The sequence below is a fragment of the Elaeis guineensis genome, chromosome 15, assembly GCF_000442705.2.
Source record: "Elaeis guineensis isolate ETL-2024a chromosome 15, EG11, whole genome shotgun sequence".
Lineage (NCBI taxonomy): Eukaryota > Viridiplantae > Streptophyta > Magnoliopsida > Arecales > Arecaceae > Elaeis > Elaeis guineensis.
In genome coordinates, this window is record NC_026007.2 from 68932578 (window position 1) to 68950451 (window position 17874).

Below are 17874 nucleotides of genomic sequence, written 5' to 3' on the forward strand. Positions count from 1 at the left end.
TACGATGTGGACGGTCTGCTGACCAGTTGTCCTCATTCTTTCTCGCTAGTCTAGTTTTGTGCACCTCACAGGAGAGAGGAGGAGAGGGAGGAGGAGGAGGAGGGAGGAGGGAATGCCACCTAATAATAGTGTGTCCGATTTGGGCGCCACCAAATTAAGTTGAAACAGTCTCTAAAGATCCCCAAGAAACCAGCCTGACCACATCTTCTCCAACCTCCAGCCAAAGGGGGACCCATCTCAGGCAATCGACTCCCACCCTCACCAACCCTATATAAACACCACCTTCCCCGCTTCCTTCCAAGGCCAGAAACACATAAGGAGCTCCGGCTCCAAGTCTTTCTTTATCCTTCCCCTCTTCTCTCCATTCCATTTTATTAGGGTCCATTCTCCACCTCCTCTTAAAGGTGCAAAAAGAAAAGGGGGGCAAAAAAGTTAAAGATGGCGAAGAAGGTCCTCATCGGGGCCGTCTCGGGGATCCTCCTGGTGGCGGCGGTGATCGGCGTGGTGGCGGGTGTCAGGCGGTCCCAAACCACATCCTCGGGCGGCGGAGATGTCGGCTTGTCGAGCACATCAGGTACGTTTCCGCCTTCTGCCAACCGACGCAGTACCAGGACACGTGCGAGCGCACCCTTTCGAAGGTGAGCAACTCGACCGCCCCCAACGAGATCATCCAGATGGCGATCAACGCCACCAAGGACGCAATCCGGTCCAAATTCGACGTACCCGACAAGATCCTGAAGGACATCCCCGAGCCTGGCCCCCAACCTCCCCCAGCGCAACTTGTCGATGCTCCAGGACGCGCTCACCGACTGCAAGAAGCTCCTCGAGGACACCATCGACTTCCTCGACGCCACCTACGTGCTGTCCAACAACATGGAGGATCTGGTGCTCCGCTCCAACGATGTCATCACCTGGATGACCTCCATGAACCTCCAGGTGTCGTCCTGCCTCGATGGCATCGAGCACCCCGCCGTCCATCAGGCCATGATCAAGGAACTCGGCAACTCCACCGAGCTCCGCAGCAACGCCCTCACCATGGTCGCCCGGGCCTCCAAAGTGTTCCAGGCCTTCGCATCCAGTTGAACACCGGCGCCGACTCCCGCCGCCGGCTTCTCACTCACGACGAGACCGTCTACGACAGGGACTCCGAGGGGTACCCCACCTGGCTCTCCACCACCGACAGGAAGCTGCTGGCCCAGGACATGGTGAAGCCAAACGTGGTGGTGGCCAAGGACGGGAGCGGCAACTTCAAGACCATCAACGACGCCCTCAAAGCCATGCCGGCTGCATACCCCGGTCGGTACGTCATCTACGTCAAGGCCGGCGTCTACAATGAGAAGGTCCTCATCGACAAGAAGAAGATCAACATATTCATGTACGGTGACGGCAGCAAGAAGACCATCGTGACCGGCAACGCCAACTACAAGGCCGGAGTCAAGACCGATCAAACCGCCAGCTTCGGTGAGCTGCCTCTTCCTTGCTAATTTATAGTGATGATATAGGGAACTACATATCTAATATCTATACAAGTCCACTCTTCTGAATGGACCATGGCGATAAGCATCGGCTAATAATTACAAGACAAAGACAAAAAGAACTTTTGCTATACGTGGATTTGATACTGATATATTGGAGGCGTGGGCTATTTGCAGCCGTGCAGGCGCCCGGTTTCATCTGCAAGCATATGGGCTTCCGCAACACCGCGGGACCCGAGGGGCACCAAGCAGTGGCCTTCCGTATCAACGCCGATCTCGCGGTGTTCTTCAAGTGCCGGTTCGATGGGTACCAGGACACGCTGTACGTCCAAAGCGGGCGCCACTTCTTCCGCAACTGCGTCGTCTCAGGAACCATCGACTTCATCTTCGGCGGCGGGGCGAGCGTCCTCCAGAACTGCCTCATCATCGTCCGCCGCCCGATGGACAACCAGTTCTCCGCCGTGACGGCCGCCGCTGGTGACCTCCCTGATGAGAACAGCGCCATCGTCATCCACAACTCCCGCATCCGCCCCGACCAGAGGCTGTTCCCCGACCGGTTCAGGCTCAAGACCTACCTCGGCCGGCCCTGGAAGGCGTACGCCAAGACCGTCGTCATGGAGACGGAGATCGGTGACCTGATCCAGCCCGAGGGGTGGAAGGAGTGGGATGGGCAACCGGAGCATTGCAAGACGGCGTACTACGCCGAGTTCCAGAACCGCGGGCCCGGAGCGGATACCCGCGCCCGGGTGAGGTGGCCCGCGTTCCATGTGATCCAGCGACAGGAGGCTCAGAAATTTACGGTGTCCAATCTGTTGTACACTCATGGTGGCGACTGGATCGCCCTCGCGGGTGCACCCCAAATCAAGGGCTTCCGCCGCGCCTAAAACGGACGCACGTGCATGGGTGCCCTCAGCCGTGCATGCATGCAAAGGTGGCGTGGAAAGAGCGAACGACGCGAGAGAAGAGTTGGGAGAGAGAAGCTGAGAGCAGAGATGAGAGTGTGAAGCAGCTTGCTCTTTCTAATTTATTTTTACTTTGTGTTTTGAAAGAATAAGGATGGAGAGAGAAATATGTGGATTTGGTTTTTCTTTAAAATGAAGGATTGAATGGTTGGATGATCTCCGATCCATTCTAACCTCCTTTCTTAATTGAAATTCTTATATTATTATTTTCTGTTATCCTCTGCAAGTTTGCATGGAATTTTGTGGCATAACCTTGGGTAATCACCTTTACATTTTCACATCGGACTTTTTAATTCTCTCCAACTCTTCCTAATAATGCATGCATTTATCGATATATCATCAACAGCAGCATCAGTGTGTTTCTAGTGCGTTGTAAGGACGCGGGGTTGGGTAGGTTGTAGCCCAAAAAAAGTAAAGAAGAAACATAGAAAAGAAGAGTTAAAAACTATCCTCCATCAAACGAAAATATGGCACTTGACTGCTTGGATCCTGAGCAGCTCGCTGGAGAAATTTTGCCTCCGGAGAAACATATCACTTATACCTCGAGCTCCAACATTGGCAGAGTTCAGCTGGTTGGTTACTTTCACGGTAAATATGGAAAACTTATATGTATTAATCAATTAGTATTGGCCCTCGATCAATATTCTTACAAACCAACCCCTTCTCACTGGGATATTTGGCTAGCTTAGCTTCTAGCTTACCATGACCCTGATGAGCACTACTCAAGTCCACTGATCCTGCGAACTACAGCGCTGCTATATATTTTGGAAACTCCCCAAGAAAACCTCATTTGTCGCTGTGATAAAAGTGATCCTCGAAATGAACCAACCATTCATCAAAAAAAAAAAAAAAAATGACCCATCCCAATTAGACTCAAGCTGGAATTTTTGAGCTTTGAAATAGAGTGGTGTGACCATTCAGCTAAGACCTAGTTTATATATATATACACCGCCACCCATATTGAGTTCATGAGCTCTTTCTTTAAAAAGGAAACAATAAGAGTGCATTAGTGAAAATGAATGTTCTTATCAATGATTGATCAAGAGGAAGGGCCACCCATATTATAATTCTTGGGGTTGCATCATCCCAACAATCGAACCCTAAAATTTTGGTTTTAATGGTGCGACCATCAGGGAAAGCCCAATTCGTTCGAACATACATACACACATACATATAAACATATATATGCGTATATATAGTTTAGCTCTTGGCTTAAAAAAGAGGAAAAGGAGGAGCGCATTAGCAAAAACTAATGTGCTTATGGAAGAAGGATAACATGTTTTAATAACCCCTTTTTTATATGGGTATTAATGATTTATATTCATTCGGCCATAGCGATCCATATATATATATATGCTATGCTTTCTCTCATGTAAATTGCACATAGCTGGCTTTTTTGTTGTTTTACGTTATATATTCTCTAATGTATCCTAATGTAATGCCATGTTGAAGTATGGTTGGACTCGAACAACCTCACTTAAACCACCTTATGTGAGTCCAGTCACGGGCGCGTAAGCGTAATTGTATAGATACCCAGTCACGGGCGTACCAAGCGTAAATATGATCATGGCTAGTTAATAAATTAAATTCGTTAACTTTATATCATGGATTAGATTATATATTATGGAATATCGGAATCTGATCTTGTTTCGTGATAAAGTATTTTTGATGCTTAAATAAAAAATTTGTTTCTTATACACACCACTTGACTCTAAATTTATCCTTGGTTGTCTGCATATGGAGTATTTGTTGTGCTATTGGGCTCATCATTAATAGCCCATTATCTTGATTTTTCCTAGCTATTTTACATATATTGATGCACAGATGCTAGCAAAGTATGATTTAGGGAGTGTTACTGGAGGAAAGGCTAGACGGTCTGTAATGTGGATCCCTCATCTTTCTATTTTGTTTATGACATAGATCTTGCATCTAGTTTTATCGTGTTAGTAATAATAGGATTTTTTTTATTTTTCCCCCCTCTAAGATGCGGAATAGTTGTAATTCAGATTTTATCTTGGACACCGGATGGTATTTGGACATTTCTTGATGGAAGGCTATTGTTCTGGACTTCTCAGTTAACTATCTAATTCTGTATTTGACGATTTTAGCTGCTCTAATGCTAATCACGGCCTGTTATCTAATTGAAGGATATCCAGTTATACTGCTTCCGCTGTTGATATAAATTTATACACAGATTTGGAGGCCTTATAGATATATGACATTGTCCGGTCTTGTAGGATATACAGCCGTGTCATATGCCTGACTCGTATAGCTGAGTTGTGACTCCTAAGCTTCAAATTTGAAAGCATTTCAATGGATTAGGCCATGGTATTACGCCTAAAGATCCAACACCATCTTGCTTTCCTCTTTCCCCGTCCTTGCCCCCCTGCTTCTTATTTATAGCCTTTCTTTCTCTATTTTTTTTTTAAAAAAAAATTAATGTGATTCCTAGGCTTCAATTGGATAGCATTTCAATTGATTGGGCCACAATATAGGGTCTAATTAAGGTCCAGCACCATCTTATCTTTCTTCATTCTTATCCTGATATGAAAATGCCAATCAATTGTAAAAATCTAGAGGGTGCTTGGTTGGAGAGAGTGGGGGTATGGAATTGGAATGGCAATGAATGACTCCCATTCTAATCATTTGGTTGCGAGAAGTCTCATTCTGATTTTGATTTCGGGATGAAATAGGAATGGCCCAATATATATAGAATTCAATCCCTACTCTCCTTTATGGATTCAAATTTTCGCTCCAATTCTAATTCTGATTTCGATTTCGATCACAAGCCAAATGCTTCGGAAGATTTGGCTAATTGGATTCTGAGCCATTTCGATTTTCATTCCGATTTTGATTTTGATCACAAACCAAACACACCCCTAAATTCATCGATCTTGATTTGGTGGTAAATCATGATGCTTCCACATGGATCAAATTGTGTCCATATGTTATGAGCAAATGGAACAGTACCAACAAAACTGAGCTACGGCCACATATGCTTTAATTTGGTCTTCCTCTTGTGACACTTATCTTCATATGCTAACATATGTTTCTCACGTGACATTTGCTTTTCCTTCAGATGCAAAGATGTGGATAGAGCTCATCCTCACCTCGTTTTTTTTTTCTCCCTGAATGGTCCATACTACTAGTTGGAATTAAATGAAGTTCTTGTGGAGGGAGGAAGGAGAAAGGGCATTTGATGCCAAATTCTAAGAAAGGGGCATTTGATGCCAAATTCTCGCCATTATTTAGGGGAATCCAAAGCTAACGTCAAATCTAGAAGGCTTTTATTATAAGTTGGCTGTGGATTTAATACCCCACCATATGATCACCTCCCACCAATCACCACGTTTTGAATAATCTGAATGCCTCCATGTTTTCATTTCTTTCTGGTACTTCAATTGTTAAGTAAACAAAACCATTGTGTTCAATATAAAAGAAGTTGCAGATGTCAGATATGTTGCACATGGTCCAGTTGTGATGAACTATATATGAACTGAAAAAACAAGCTAGGTTAACCCTTAAAAGTGCATCATAATTGGTCTACCACTTCTCCATCGATCATAAATATGTGAATGAGATGTGGTTGTTAAAAGCCACAAATAAAAAGAACTCATGCAACCATTATAAAATAACCATTATAGTGGCCCATTTTATCATTTTCATATGATAAAAAGAAAAATCAACCCTTGTTATATGAAGCAAGAAACTGAAATCTAAAATAAATCAACAAGCATAATCACCGGCTAAATCATTGTGAGGATGTTGGGATAGTGAAGCCTGATCCATCCCCTTAACCTGAGTCTAATTTGTGGCTACAATTGATAGTCGTGGATTCTGCTACACGGCTGACGGGTGGGGGATCAAGGAGGGCAACGCTCCTTTGCCAGGGGGGTGAAATCCCACCGAATAAATGGTAGAAGGTATACACTGTGGATGGCTGTGATTTTTCTTTTCTATCTCATTGGAATGAAAGGCAAATCCAGAAACATCCCTACCAATTGTTAACCCTAATCTCTGGTATAAATAGATAATCATTGGACATCAAATATATGAGAACCGGCGGCTATGCTGTGTAGAAGAGAGGACGTGTGAGAGAGAGTTGATTTCCCATCTCTTGTACTCTTATAAACTCTCTGATTATATAATAAAAATTCTTCGTGCGACTGTGGACGTAAGAGCAAGAGACTCTGAATCACGTAATTTTTTGTATGTTCTTGTGTGTGCGTAATTTGCTATTCTTTCCTTCTTCTATCTATTATACTTCACATCTCACTATGCGTAGGATCGAGCTCTAGTTCCTAACAGAGGATCCGTACAAGTATGTGTTTAATTCTATATTAGTTATTCGTCAAAAAGATCTTAGGTATTTATATAGAATTTAGAAACGAAAGGTAATACTTCTGACTAATTTTTTTAGATAAGATTCTGGATCGTGATGATCATACTGTATGCTAACATCACATGATGCCCATAGATTTATTTCAATTATATCTAAAAAATAGAAACAGCTCTAAAACAAAATGCTATTTACCGATGCATGTTCATTTCATGGATCTTGTTGAAGCATCATTGTCTCATATGGACACTTGGTCACTATGCTTCCATATGGATCAAATTGTCCACGGCCATGCTACGAATCAATGGAACAGTGTCACCGTCACTGGTCTATTATGAGATCAAGACGTATCTCAGTTTCGGCCCCCACATGGCTTCCCCTTTCCTCGCTTTCCTGAGGAGATTGGGGATGGAATTCCTTCTCCCCTTACTGCACTTTCTCTTTTGTAGAGAACAAAAAGCTTAGAATAGGGAGTACAATAGAAGGGAAAAGGAAGACATGCAGCCAAATCCCTTCTATTATTTTGTGGTATCCAAAGTTTAGTTACGAGAACCCTAGAAGGATTTTAATAGCTGCCTTGTGCTCAAGTACACAAATTCTTTAGTGAATTCTTCGCTATATGCCAATAGAAATGGACTGTTTGATAGCACGTTCTCCTTCACATGTCTACTGTACTTGAATTGGTATGCTTCCATGCCGTTCCTGGAAGATATATAAAGAATACCTGATGTCAGGCCAGGTGCTCATAGCCAAAAGCGAGCTAACCATGATACAGAGAGTAATAAAAAGTGAGATAAGGAGAAAAAAAAGAAACTTCTCTCTTTGTTCCAATGATTCTAGTAATTGGGTCCCCACTCAACTCCACAGGTTCGGGTTGGGTCGAAAGTTCTATGGCTTAGACTAAATAGGATCTAATCAAGCCTATTCCTATCGCATTTAATGGTACAGCATAAAATACCTTGCTTGGTTGAATGACGAAGTCTTTCTTCTTCTTTTTCTTCCATCGTCTCACTCTCTCTCTCTCTCTCTTTATTTTTTAATTTGAGGAAAGGGTGGAAAGCTCCATCCACTTTATTAAGAAATAAAGAGGTACAAAAGGAAAGCCTGTGAAGGCTCGGAACAAGGACAAGATGCAGGAAAATAACAGAAGCGAGAAATTTTATATATATGGATCTGGACCACATTGGACAATTGAATTAGTTGGAGAGGAGCAACACTATTTGCGATTTTGCCGGTGTAATTACCTTCCATTTTTGGATCCAAACCCAACCTATGGCTGTAGATTTTGGGCTTGATTACGGTGAGAGTCAACTCTAAAACTATGCTACGTTCTTGCACCATAATGGAGGGTGATAGAACTGTTAGGTCACGTTGTTGCTCATAATTCAACTTACTTTTGACTCCTTTTTCCACAATAAGATTTGACTATTTCAAACTTGAGAAAAGCTTCTATAGGGCCCAGTGAGCAAAGAGAATAGTTGTAGCAAGTTTTATGTTCGGCAGTAATCACAACCATGTGAAATAATTACACCCAGGTTAAGGAAATTATGGATCATGGGATCTCATTCCACATGGTAAATATAATGGTCCAAGTCGGGGTTGTATTCCTTCAGGCAAATATTGGTAAGGGACAGGCGTAATTGTATGTTTGTGAGGGTTCTGACCCACCAATCCTCTGAATCACTGGAGAATGCACGAGGGCATGTCTCGTGAGCTGTATTCTGGTCTTCTCTCTCTGTTCATGACTTCGACTATGAAAGAAATATTACACACCAAAAAAAAAAAAAAAAAACACAAATAATTGCATAAAATACATAAAAATTTGTACGTATTCATAGTTTAAATAAGTAGTGATTTGAGACTCCGAGGATCTATACGTAGTGGTGGCTCGATATAGGTGAGGAGAGTTGGCAAAGCATCAAATGGATCTCATGGCTAAATTAAATATGCAATATTTATGTAATTATTTGGATATATAAATTATTTCTAAGGTCTACCTCCACTAATTTGTTGATGTCTCTTCATCTTCGCTTCAGGCAAAGAATGTATCCATCCTTTGTTAACTTTTTCGAGCAATCTAGTATGGAAGGTCTTCTTGGCTGTCTGCAGTGTTGGTAGGATAAATGAGAATCAAGATTGTGACAAGCGTATGCAACCCATCACTGCCTCCACAGATACTGGTGGACCACACTGAATTGTTGTGTCACACTTGGGTGGTTGGCTAATGGGGAAGGCATGGTATTGCCACATCAGAGTGTCAAGCACTTGTGTGTGCCGTTTCCAAAGTTGGCGACTATTGCTTTTACTTTCGGATTCCATATGATTGATGTGAAGTCAACCCAAGGGTTAATGACAGAGAAAAGGAAGGAATTGTATCAACCTTTTTAACAAGAAAGAAAACAGGGAATTGCATTAACCTGTGATATTTTAAAGGGGTTAAATCTAAACTATATAAAAGAATCAGGCAGAGTTTGTAACTTGTGATATTTAAGGTGGTGTCAAGCTCTCCATTAAAAAAAAAAAAAAAAATTTAAAGAAAAAAAAGGATGGAAAAGAAAGTGGTGTTAAGAATGTGGATAGAGGTTGGAAATGAATCACTAGATAGATGGAGGTAGCATATGCTTGGCCCTCTCAACAACCCAGAGGGTTGTAAGGTAGTGGGTGACAGTGGGTCACATGGCTCCCTCTTATCTTGGATGCAAGGTATTTGTGAGGCCAAGGAGAGGCCCCCGTGTCAGCAGGATGTTAGCACCAAAACCAGAGACGGGGCCCTCCCAAGCACCTTGTTTTCTTCCCCTTGGCCCTTGGGTGCCAGTAGCTATGTGCCTTCTCTTTACTTCTTTGTCCACTTCCTTGATTCCTCTCCCCACACCGGAGTCTCTCCTCTTTCCACTCTCTCAGTCATTTTGTGATCTTTTTTGGAGTTTTATCTGATTTAAAAGAAAAACTCTTTTCTCCAAAAGAGAGTTCAGAAGTTCAAATTTAGAAGCAGAGATCTAGAAAGAGGAACACTCACTCATACGCAAACAGAATTGCTGCTAGCAGTATAATATTCTCACTTTCTCGTAACCAAGTAGAAGTATTCTATTTTTGGATGTAATAAGTAGTAGTCTTACTCCTGCTTTTCAGCTTTTATAGTAGGTACAGAGCTGAATTTTAAATCCATCACACTTTCTTCAAACACTTGAACGAAAGGAGTACACCAGTATATGGAGAAAAATCCCCATTATTTTCATGGTCCATGGAGGAGCCATGGACCATCACTGAAACCTATATGAACCAAGTTCCATCTCATAACACCAGATGGACTAGCTTAAAAAAACACTGCTAACATTAAGAACTTTTTATTCCCTTGGCACCTCCTTCCATGGTTTAATTCGAATCGGCAGCTTCATTCTTCCGACACTAACAGCAAAGGCAAATGTTAATTTTGTCATCGTAAGCAACCGGCAAACTGGTTGTGCATGCGAAGAATGATGAATCACGTAGTGCTTAATGGATGACCAGAAGGAGAGTAGCCGAAACGTATCAGTGGAAATTGTGCTGCTCTGACCACGACCAGAAGGCAGTTTGATCTTCTATGCTGCAGAACATGTTAAAGTTCTCCTCTTGGATGCCATGCTCGATCTTCGGGCATTGGGTCTCCGCTTTGGAGGAGCTGTGGAGGAGTTGGGCAACACTTGGAGATCGATATGATGGGAAAAAAGACCTGCTTTGTTGGGGATTTGAAGGGCTATCAGTGGCTTGTGTTCTTGAGATATCTAAGTTGACGTCGGAGCTATTTTCACTCCTGTTGCTGCAAGATCCCTCGGTTTCTTTATTGAGGTTGATGGGCTCAGTTGTTTCTCTGCCTTTAAGTGCCAAAATCTGTACAATTTTCTTGGCTCCATCAATTTGAAAAGAAGAAAACATCATTGAAACATATATTATTTGCTGAGAGTCAACAGACAAGGATGATTCATTTCGATTGTTTCCTAAAGTAAAAAAGATGACTGATAATTTCTCTATGAAAGTAGGACCATCCAATGTACCGATCACAACCAAAAATAAAGGAAATGTAATGGGGTTTCGAAGAACCATAATCCATTCACCAAGTGGGTACCAGTTGATATACAGAAGTGATACTAAATAGTCAACAGAAAGCATCAAAATCTCAGTTCAATCAATTTCCAAAGAAGAAAACATTATAAGAAGCACACATTATTGAATGGAAGGAAACCAATATAAGGATGTTGAATTATGATACGATTCAATTCAGTGATTACCTAAAGACCACCACATTTATTGATCAGAATCAAAATTTAGAGCAGCAATGGAGCTTCTAAGAATTACAATCCATTCATCGAGTGGATACCAAATTGACTCCTAAAAGTAACATTAAAGTATTAAAAGAAAAGCAGCATAAATACCCAATCATTCTCAATAGACAGAAAAAAATCATTCCAACAGCCCAATAATTCACATCATATCTCTCTCAACCAAATACTTGATTTAAGCTACCAATTAGCAGAACAAGAAAGAAGCAAATTGCCTCAGCATATTATGAATTCCATGCCAAAAGTTCCCAAACAGTACCTCAGCCTGAAGCTTCTTGTTCTGGGCTTGGAGGGCATCATTCTCAGCTTTGATGACCTCAAACTGCCTCTTGAGGGCATCATAGTCCTTCTCCAATTGCTTGGTCTTCCACCTGGCCCTCCTGTTCTGAAACCATATGGCAATCTGCCTCGGCTGCAGCCCGAGGGCCCTGGCCAACTGCATCTTCCTCTCTGGCTCCAGCTTGTTCCCCATCTCAAAATTCCTCTCCAGAGTCCTCACCTGCTCCAAGTTCAGCCTCCTCTTTTTCTCCCCCACATGCGAGCAATCATCGGAGAGGTCATCCTCTGCATTCATCTCCTCACATGCCTCGAAGCCGGAGAACGACATGGACCTCTTCCCCAGCATTGTGGCCACACCTGCACCAAGGCACCAATTTCAGAAAGCCTGAACCTAAGACGATCTTGGTGATTCCTACCGTGCCAAATTTTGTCCTCTCACCTCCTCTAAAGTCCTGTGGATGAGTGGGAAGCAGGGGACCAAGAGAAGCTGGGGGCTGGTGGCCTTCTTCATGGGGTAACAAGAAGTTTGGAGGGAAGAAGGAGGAAGGCATTCCATTGCAGGTCATCTGGTTGTGAAACATTGGTGGTCACAAGTCCAAAAGGTTGCCCTTGCCGAGATTTAGTGCTGACATGGGTGAAAGGGAAAGGAGATGATGGTTTAATGAGAGCGAGTGGATGGAAACAGGGAAAGAAGAACAAAGTATTGAGAGGGAACGAGAGAAGAGAAGATGGACATATATCATAGGAACTCGGAATAGAGAGAAGGAAAACATGCATAAGAATTAGAGAAGATGCAAGGACCAATGGAGAACGGCATGAAAAAATGTATGCGTACTGCGAATAAAGACATGGTATGGAGTCCAAATTACAGCTATGAAAAAAAAGAAAAAAAAGGGGAGGGCTTCGCATGGGGATCGGAGACGGCGAGGGTGGCGTCAGCAATCACCAACTTGTTCGAGAATCCGAGGGCTCTGGATGTGGTGGCAGCAGTAATCATATGATTGTCTCGTCGTGATGTGATGTTATCATGCACCGCAGTCAAAAGGGAGTAGCATTGTTGCTGTGAAGAACAGGGGAGGGATTCGTATCTTTTCTTGTTGGTAAACTTAGCCTATGCTTTCGGGGTGGTGAAACATTTTCGATGGGTTGAATGCCAATAATTCAACGTAAGTTTGGGTGAAGTGGCCCGGGCAATTATGTTGTAGGTGGTGGGAGGAAAAATGAGAGCCAAAGTGAGCAGGGCCGTAGATGCCCACAAAGAAAGGAAGGTACCACAAAGGCAGCCACGCAGCAGGGAGTGGGAATATTCAAGCAGAGAGTGATGCAGCGCGTACCATATTCCTATCTTTGAGCGGATGTCATACCGGCAGCACAGCACAAAGGGAAGATTTTTTTTTAAAAAAACAAAATTGAAATCATTTTATTCTTGAAATATTTTTTTTTGATAAAATGATGAAATTAAACTAATGCAAAGTAGATATGTTCATCCGAATCAAAATATAGAATATTTCGAAATTGAGCTGAAGAGTTTCTTAAAAAAACTCATAGAATGGTTTCATTGTGATTGGACACATAAGTAGCCATCGAATTAGTCACACAATTAGTCTCTCTATAAACATGAGATATCTCAAATAAAAGTAAGCAATCCTCGAAGAAAATATCGTCGGACAACAACCGATGATGGAGGCTTTGAAAGCCATCTGGTGTCAATCGATGAATCCTCCTCTCGAATGACATATAATTTGGACTAGTATCAAAAATTTAGATGCTACTTGCAGCTAATAAAACACCACAAGCACTCTCGATATCAAAAGCCGCTGCATCAAAAAAACAAGTTATTTACTGCTTATAGGAGAAAAGAATGTAAAAAATTTAGTCAAAATCATTTGAAAATTATCTTATTCGGCTTATTAAAAAAAATATTTATTATTATAAAAATTATAAAATTACATCATATTTATATTTTTGAAAATTTCATATTTGCATGTTGGAGTGCAACCTTAACTTAGAAGTTTAAATTGTTACAATCTGTACCTGATCATTGATGTCAATCTAAACTTTTTTGTCTTCCACTAATTATTTCATGTGAAACTAAAATTCCAATATAATTTTCAAATATTAATTCCTAGATTATTGTAAGATTATTTTTTAAATATATAACATGATTACTAAGTCTCACCCTAATACCCAAAAAAAAAAAAAAAATCATGGTTGGCATACCATGTGATGGTTAGGTGCAATTCATAGGATGAAGATGATTCCAGAAGGTCCTGACATGAAGTGCCATTCCTCTTGCGACACACGGAGCTAGAACATTTCGGATGTGAAAGTTAGAGGTGGAGCATTTAAAAAATAATATAAATTACTAAAAAATATTACAATAATAAAAATTAAATTTTAAAGTATTCATTTTTATGATGAATTGAAATCATCAAAAATATAGAAAATATATTTCTTAAGTAACCTCGTTAGTCCGCACAAAATCTTACTTAAGTTGCTGCCTTTAGTCCTTGAGCATGAATTAACTATTTTTTTTGGTTTAAAAGAAAAGAAATTAAAGATCCATCTGATATAATTAGTTGAGTCCAAATACTTAAGGAAGCACCTAACAAATTCCAAACTCAAGAATTCCTCTATATAAATGGATGTGACTACTTTTTCATTACCCAATCATGAACAGACTATAGTTCATATAAAAGTAAATTAATCAAGAAAGTTGACAAATTAAAACTATCATCTCCTTGGGGTTCACGCTAACTGGGGTTTGGAGTCCTTGGAAAACATATTAGACCTAGCTATAACTTATATTAGTTTAAACAAGAAGTTTTGTCTTTATAATTTGAGATTCCTCTTTTATGTATACCTCTGTAAATATGTCTTACTGCATTCTTACTTCTCAAAAATTATTTTTTACATATATGCTCCATAACTCTTTCAGTTTTTGTAGTGATAACCCTCTCATTAACTTTTTAATTGATGATATTAATAAATAATAGCTTTAAGGATAAAATGACACTATTACTCTTTTACATCAACATCCTCAAATTTTTATACAAAATTGTAGCTCCTTCTATTACAAATTGAATGCTAATTCGAAGATACTAACACAAAAGAATAAAACTGTCATTTTATACTTAAGCTATTATTTATTAACATCACCAACCAAAGTGTCTAATTGAAAGATTAACATTGCAAAAATGTGATGATTTTACAATATATGTAATATAATAATTTTGAAAGGTAAATATACTGTAAACTATAATTTCATGTGTGTATGCCAAAAATCTAATAAATTTAGTTAATTAATAGGACTAGAAGACACATGAAAAGGAGGAAGGACTCCAAGGGATGGGTCCTATGGATGTCACATGCATTATATTCTCTCCCTTGGCCACTAAATTATGTCCTGCACCACGTCAGTGAGACACCATAAGAACAAACTGAAGTGATATGTGCAAAGCATCAATCTAAGACGAGCGCAAGATGCATCGGGTCTATAGAATACAAAATGTGTGATTGGGGTGTGACTCGCATGGCATCACGAATAGAATTCATATGGGATGGATACTATAGAATATTATGTGGGATGAGTTTTCTATTTTATCATATTTATTTTAATTTTAATTTTAAAAAAAGAACATAAAAATCAAAGATTTTTTCTACTAACAGGATCGTTAGTCTCATAATTAAAAATAAAAAATATAATTTTTTTTATTTTCATAATATATTTTTTATTGATATATACTGCATGACTAATTGATACATACTAAATAGATTAATCATCAAATAAGTTAAAACACGCATTTAAATAAATCAATATATAATTTTCGAAACATGGAGTTCATCAATTAATATACAATACATTCGAATGTACACATCAGTAAATTGATCATCTAGCAACTTAATACATATCTTTAAATAAATTACTACACAATCTTCAGAACATTATGTTCATCAGTACATACTATATAGTATAGTGATATACACTCATCGACTTCGATTTCTTGATACATACTACATATTTTTTTGATATATATCTAGCAATGGCCCAATACACACCTTTAGATAAATCAATATATAGTTTTTAAAATATGAAGTTCATCAATACATTGTGGGAAAAATTCAGTGCAGGGGTAAAATAGTAATTTTAAAATTTTTTCAAAATTATGATTTTACAGTGAAAAAATATTAATTAATCTAATTAATTAATATGAATTTACCCTACACTAGGATCTAAATATGATATACAGCATGCATTCATTCAAATTTGAATTTCAAATTCAAACAGTAAACACTTTACTGTAATGTGTTCAAAACACAATACCTTTATGCGAGTAGTAGATCACCGCAATCTGATCACCGTCAGGAGAGTCTGATCGTTGCGACGCAGCCACACAGCTTGTCTGACCTCTGCGGATCGTCCACACGAAGCTTCCGATCTGATCGACTCCTCATGAGTGCTAGCTCGTTGTAGAGTCCTTTTGACGGCCGATGCTGATCGAACTCCTTCGATCGATGTCTGTCGATTCTTCGGATGCTCCGGATCATCAACAGACGTGCTTGAGAGGATGTTGAAGATCTCCCTGAGATTTTGTGAGCTCACGACACTCGTAGCTTATTTTCTCTCTTCCCGAACCCCAGGCTAAAACTCTAGAGAACTCACCGAAAATTTTGCACCCACTTTTCTTTCTTTTCTTTCTTTTTCTCTTGGAAGGATATGGACTTCCTTCTCACGCACAAGACTTCTCACGCCCCAGAATTTTTCTCCAAAAATTTTTCTTCTTGCACGCCCCACTCTTCTCCTCCTTTTATAACAACATCAAATGTCTTATCCAAAAGAAAGGATAAAGATGGGTAATTGCACATTTGAATTCAAATCAAATTTTGAATTCAAATGGACACCAACTCATCTCTTATCCACTAAAGGCATGAGGCGTGGCTTAAATTGTGCATGGAGTGATTTCATGAGAAACCTTTTCTCATGTAATAAATGGGGCATAAAAAAATGATAAGGTGCAAAGATTGATTGCCCATTCAAATTCAAACTTTATTTTGAATGTAAATGGCCAACCAATCATCCTTATCCATTCATATGGCACATTAAAGTGGGGCGTGGAGAGGGCTTGGCGTGAGAAAATAATTCATGAGAAGTTTCTTCTCATGAATTCAAATGGGTGCAATGAAAATGAGGTGGCGCATGGAGATTGGGTCAAGATGGTTTAATTATTTAAACCAACCTAATTGAACCAAATAATTTAGGTCCAATTAGACTAATTTAAATTCAACTAAATTAGACTTAATTAGGCTCAATAAAATCCTAATCAAATCAGGAATTGACTAAGCCCAACCCCTGATCAAATCAGGGACCAAATCATCTCGATGATTAGGTCAACTCTTAACCTAATCGGGTCAAACCCAACTGAATTCAATTCAATTGGACTTGATCCAAAAATAATTACTCAATCAAATTGAGTTAATTAACGATCAAATCACTAATTAAACCTTTCATAAATACTGAGTCCAAATTCGATGGGCAATCGGGCATCAGAATTTATCGATATGTAACCCTGATAGAAAAGTCCCAACCAGTGGGACTCTTGACCCCGGTACCCATAATGTGTGGAACTCATGATCAGAGAATCCTGATTCTCGATCACTGAGTCTCAAACATGTAGGATTCTACATCAGCCATCAGATCAGATAGGAACCTCTAATGTGTGTGACCCCGGTAGCACAGGAATCAATTCTTGTACTAATCGAAGTGACCATCTAGCAATGGTACCCGATGTCCGGATAGGTCGAAGAGTCGCAATCGCAACACTCAGAACCTACATAAATATGGTTACTGTAGAATTCATCCTTTTGACCCCTGTGTTTAGGACGACTCAGGGTTAAACTGTCAACCCTGATCAGATCATCCGAATCGTGCTCAACTCAAACACTCCTGTGACTCCTCACGAGGACTACCCTGGCCAAGATTTTGCTAAATTGAAATACGACTATACGCAGCTCCTAAACTGGAGTGGTCAATCCCATCTTGACACACATACCGACAAGTCAAGTACTTGACTACACCCAGCAGCCTTCCGTCACTGAATTAGAAATTTAGGTAGTCCAGTGCCTAAGTGCAGTGAGTTGCTTGCAAGTCACCGTGGCGGTCTCAGGTCGGAGGGACATTTATACCCATATTCCATCGGAGCAAATCTTGATAGCAGAAATAGCTTCGGAGTCGGTCACGTTCAGTGCAGATGTACCCTTACATCTCACCTGTATGCCATACCAGTGTCTCCACACTCATTGGTTAAGAGGACAACCAACCTATATGGCACACAATGACCTATGCTTGATAAACGTTATCGTCCTTAGTAACAACGTATCATTTGGTCACGAACAGATTTAAGGACTAAACGACAAATCCTCCTTTGTCGAGTCTAAATAGTCCTAAGGACTTCACCACAATATAGGAGTTCATTAGAAGATGAAATATTTTATGATGAAAAATG

General features: G+C 40.3%; 1 protein-coding gene and 1 pseudogene across 1 annotated transcript; one reads left to right on the forward strand and one right to left on the reverse strand.

Moving 5' to 3' along the window:
* Positions 1-424: 424 nt before the first annotated feature.
* On the forward strand, positions 425-2653 carry LOC140853946 (pectinesterase-like; annotated as a pseudogene).
* A 7112-nt stretch (positions 2654-9765) lies between these two features.
* Positions 9766-12227, reverse strand: LOC105058351 (homeobox-leucine zipper protein ATHB-13). The gene is made up of 3 exons (XM_010941245.4): positions 11811-12227; positions 11352-11728; positions 9766-10643 (listed from the first exon to the last, which is right to left on the reverse strand). The coding sequence occupies exons 1-3, from the start codon at positions 11950-11952 to the stop codon at positions 10305-10307; spliced, it is 858 nt and encodes a 285-aa protein (XP_010939547.1). The 5' UTR covers positions 11953-12227; the 3' UTR covers positions 9766-10304.
* Between the last annotated feature and the right edge of the window lie 5647 nt (positions 12228-17874).

What these genes read in the sequence shown, in the direction of transcription:
- LOC105058351 (XM_010941245.4), bottom strand. Translation starts at nt 11,952, where the DNA reads ATGTTTCACAACCAGATGACCTGCAATGGAATGCCTTCCTCCTTCTTC. An exon ending in TCCACAGGACTTTAGAGGAG is followed by an intron (nt 11,729 to 11,810) that starts GTGAGAGGACAA and finishes GCCTTGGTGCAG; the next exon opens with GTGTGGCCACAATGCTGGGG. An exon ending in ACAAGAAGCTTCAGGCTGAG is followed by an intron (nt 10,644 to 11,351) that starts GTACTGTTTGGG and finishes AAAATTGTACAG; the next exon opens with ATTTTGGCACTTAAAGGCAG.